At 30.0% G+C, this 4,350-nt stretch overlaps 1 protein-coding gene across 1 annotated transcript; it reads right to left on the bottom strand.

Moving 5' to 3' along the window:
- Positions 1–644: 644 nt before the first annotated feature.
- LOC149882697 (uncharacterized) lies at positions 645–1,052 on the bottom strand. The gene has a single exon (XM_090100949.1). It carries the CDS (start codon positions 1,050–1,052, stop codon positions 645–647), a length of 408 nt encoding a protein of 135 aa, XP_089957075.1.
- Between the last annotated feature and the right edge of the window lie 3,298 nt (positions 1,053–4,350).

Below are 4,350 nucleotides of genomic sequence, written 5' to 3'. Positions count from 1 at the left end.
TGTATATATTCTGTGCATAATCCTAGTACTTTTTTGGAAAACCTTTTGCCGCAACGACAGCATTACATCTACGTGGTATTGAATCAACCAAATTAATTAAAACACCAATTGGTATTTCCTCCTAAGTGCGCTTAATCAACTCAAACAAATCATGCTGATTAGATCGTTTCCAAACACTAATTTTTCTCTCAATATGTTTCCAAAAATATTTGATTGGATTCAGGTCCGGAGATTGTGACGGCAATTCCAAGATACGAACTTTCTTTTAAGCTAAAAATTCCGTGGCTAGCTTAGAGATGTGTTTTGGATCGTTATCGTGTTGGAAAGTCCAACCACGCAACATTTTGTCTTTTGCATCTGGCAGCATTATATCTTTGATTATTCCTTTATACATGTTTTGGTCCATAATGCCTTGAACTCGATAGATTGGACCTACTCCATCACTGCTAAAACATGACAAACCATTACTGAACCACCACCATGCTTTACTGTAGGAACTTGGTACTTAACATCATTTCGAAGACCTATTGGACGTTGAACATATTTAATACCATCAGAACCAACCATATTAAACTTCGACTAATCACTCCATAGTATTTTCGACCATTGGTTTGCTGTCCAATTTAGATGTTCTTTAACGATTTTTAACCGTGCTCTATAATTTTGCAGAAAAAAGTTTTTTTAACAGGACGACAGCCAAAAAGGTTGTTTTGTCTTAAGCAACGCTTTGCTGTTGCATAAGAGCAAGTAAATTCTTCATGAATTTCTTTAGCACTCTTGCGCGGATCACTCTTGCGCGGATCACTCTTGCGCGGATCTGCCTTTGACGATCTTACTACAACATTATCTTGGCGAAAAGTTGTTGATTTTGGGCGTCCTGACTTTGTTGAAACTCGGAAGTAACTCCGTTGTTGAAAAACTTTTAATGAATAACCAACTGTTGATCGCGGGATGTTCATATCTATTGAAATTTGTCGCACAGTCTTACCGTTATTAGATGCTTGTACAATCAACTTTTTCACTGCCTCGCTTAAATATTTATTATGTCCCATTGCAAGGTATTGATAATTGAATGTTTTTATAAAAATCTGCCTTCAGAAAAAGCAGTTAAAATAGTCTAATTTATATCAACATTGTTAGAATTTAGTTTGTCCAATTACTTTTGAGCCAATCATTTCCATTCTTTTAGCAAAATTTTGAGTAATTACTCCAAAATTAGGATTTTTGTTTTATTTTTCATAATTGTAGCATAATTTGACATGCTTACGCGAAATTTCATATAAAAATGTTAACTTAAAGAGAAAATATAACAAAAAAGGTGTTTGTCCAATTACTTTGGACGCTACTGTATATATATGTATATATATATATATATATATATATATGTATATACAGCTGATGAAACATTGCATCAATAGATAGAAATTGTTTATGAATATGAAGCAAACAGAAGGGCAGATTGCAAAAAACCTGGAGGAGTAAGGAGTTTCCTGCTATTGGTTTGTTTAAGCAAACAAATTACCAATTCATCAAAATATATACTAACATTAATGGCAATTGAGAAGATAAATAATATCACACTGTGACAAAAAACTTTTTTTTTCATGAACTGGTTATTGAGAATATAACTCATCTAATTAGATTATACAGCCGTTTTATTGACAATAAATGCTTATTAAAAGCCTTAATTAAAATTAGAAATGTTGTTGTTAAATAAATGATAATGAAGATGATGATGATGATGATGATGATGATGATGATGATGATGATGATGATGATGATGATGATGATGATGATGATGATGATGATGAAACTAAATTAGATGCAAATGAGAATATTGATGATGATAATGATGGGGCTGATTGTGGCATTATTAATGATTTATCAAGGCAGATGCACTTATGATTAATATCTAAACCATATTCTTTCATTGAATTAAACTTTTTTTTACATATAAATGCAACAGTCAACATAATTAAAAGAGAATTTGTTTGAATACTGGAAATCAAATCTTCAAGTAAAATAAGCTGTTTATATTTTGGACATGTTTCTTTGAGTTGGTTAACCTTAATATTTTCCACAAGACAGAAAAAACATGTGTTCACATTTTTTTAGAGTTTCTGGTGGTTTTGGTATTTTACCAAAAAAAATTACACTGGTAAAATTGTTAAAAACATTTCGACAAGTTTTTTACAAAAGGACAATTTTTATTTCACAAACGATATAAATAAAATGTTATCGATTTTGGACAATGGTTAGAAGTAAATTTTGAACAAGAAAAAAAATTGAGTGCTAAGATTTTTTATAAGTAATAAAAAGTCAAAAGATTCATATAAGTAAAAGTAGAAAAACTTTTGTTTTACCGCTCAAAAAAAACGTAAAAAGACTTCCAATTTCGTAAACAAATCAAAGAAAAAGTTTTTTTTAGGTAGATCCTGTTCAATCATAAAATAATAATCCCCTTTCATTTTACTTACTTCATAATAAAATTAAGTTACCGAGACATTACTAACAGTCTAAAAGCTGGTTATCAATGTAGACGATTTTAAAAAACGTGATAAGTAATGAAAGATTGGTCGCTAAGTAAAAATTCATTCTGTAACGAACGCCCGTAGCCATTTTGAAAGTTCTAAAATTTTCATAATCCAACTGCGCTTGCGCACAATAACCTGTCGCTTATTAACAGAGTTTGAACGACCGTGAATGCGAATCGTGTTCTGATCAGCATATAATAAAAACAAACACATTAGATATCTAAATACAAAAAAACTGTTTAAAATTTTGATAGTTATTGGTTTGGTCAGTTATAATAATGTTTAGTATTGTTTTAAATAAGACATTATTTCACTTAAGAAAATATTCAGAAGCTATTATTGAAAGTATGTTAAAAAAACATGAGTTTAAATAAGTGGGCTAAAACTTATTCGCAGTACTGTATATATATATATATATATATATATATATATATATATATATATATATATATATATATATATATATTACACACACTCTCACGTCTTTTAAACCATCTTTAAGACTACTTAAATACGACAGTTTTAAGACGTTTTAAGTAAGACAGCCTACAGTGTTTCATTTTGGACCAGTTAAACACAACTTTAAGTTGTCTTAAATAAGACATTTTTAATTAGACGATTTACAGTGTTTCATTTGAGACCATTTTAAGACATCTTTAATAACAATATCAAGTCTTTAAGACGACTTGTTGTAAGATGGGAAACGTCCATGATTAAAGACATCTTAAATTTGTTATTTCGAAAGACGTCAGAAACTGGTTTTTCCGACAGAAGTCTTGTTAAGATGTCTTAACGACATTTTAAACTGGTAGTCGGAAGACGTCTTATTGAGGTGTGGAATAGCCGTCTAAAACACATCTTCAGTCAGTCGCAGACGCCTAGAAGAGTTAAAGATAATTAACATACGTCTTAAAATTGTTTAATGTTGGATGTGTTGCGATTTATTTTGCTTTGGTAACACAATTCTTTAATTTTTTTTTCTTATCGTCAAAACCTAAAAGTAAAACATTCATTCCTTTTTGATTTTCTTTACCCTTTTTCTTTAAATATATGCGTAGATGTTTCCGAAATCAAGCGTTGTTCTTGCATAGTCAATTAACTTTATTTTCAAATTTGTTTTGTAGTTTCAATTTTTTTCTCTCCTCAAACTTAGATATAGTTAAACATGAAGCCGTATTAAAACCAAATTGTAACATTAAATGTCAATATCTTTTGCCTTAAAATCGTTTATGTAACTCCTGATGAGGTTGTCTGTCAGTGCATGACACATATAAGTTAGATTCTAGCCACATTGATGCTGATGTAACATAATCACACCAGCGAAGAAAGGCTGTACATGTTAGATGGCAGTGGTGATTTCAGCTAACATTGACTGACCAATCTGAAACATTGGTAGAACAATCCACCAGTTGTACTAAACACTAACCTATATCCATATTATTTATTTATTTCAGTTTAGAAGATCTATCCACAAATTTTGGTATTAATAGAAAAGATAAATATTTATATTAGAGTTTAATAGCAGTTTTTAAGTAAGAGTGTATAAAAAGATAATCATCAAAAGTAGTATGCAGAATTGCACTTTCATTTGTCAATCCAGGTTTCTGACAACCCTTTAGAAAGATAAAAAAAAAACATTTTCTTTTATGCTATATTAAGAACAAGATAGGTTAGATTAACAGAGTTTTAAAATCGAACAATAACAGGACGGCAGTCCGGTTATTCCAATAAAACGTTTGCTAAATAAAACTTTTCTTCGTGAATATAAATTGTTTATTACTTGAATGGTTGTCTAATTATTCCATAAAAATTTCAT

The sequence above is a fragment of the Hydra viridissima genome, unplaced genomic scaffold, assembly GCF_058129835.1.
Source record: "Hydra viridissima isolate aposymbiotic clone 2 unplaced genomic scaffold, HvirCarnegie_v1 scaffold_10, whole genome shotgun sequence".
Classification (NCBI taxonomy): domain Eukaryota; kingdom Metazoa; phylum Cnidaria; class Hydrozoa; order Anthoathecata; family Hydridae; genus Hydra; species Hydra viridissima.
This window is presented reverse-complemented; position numbering and strand designations above follow the sequence as displayed.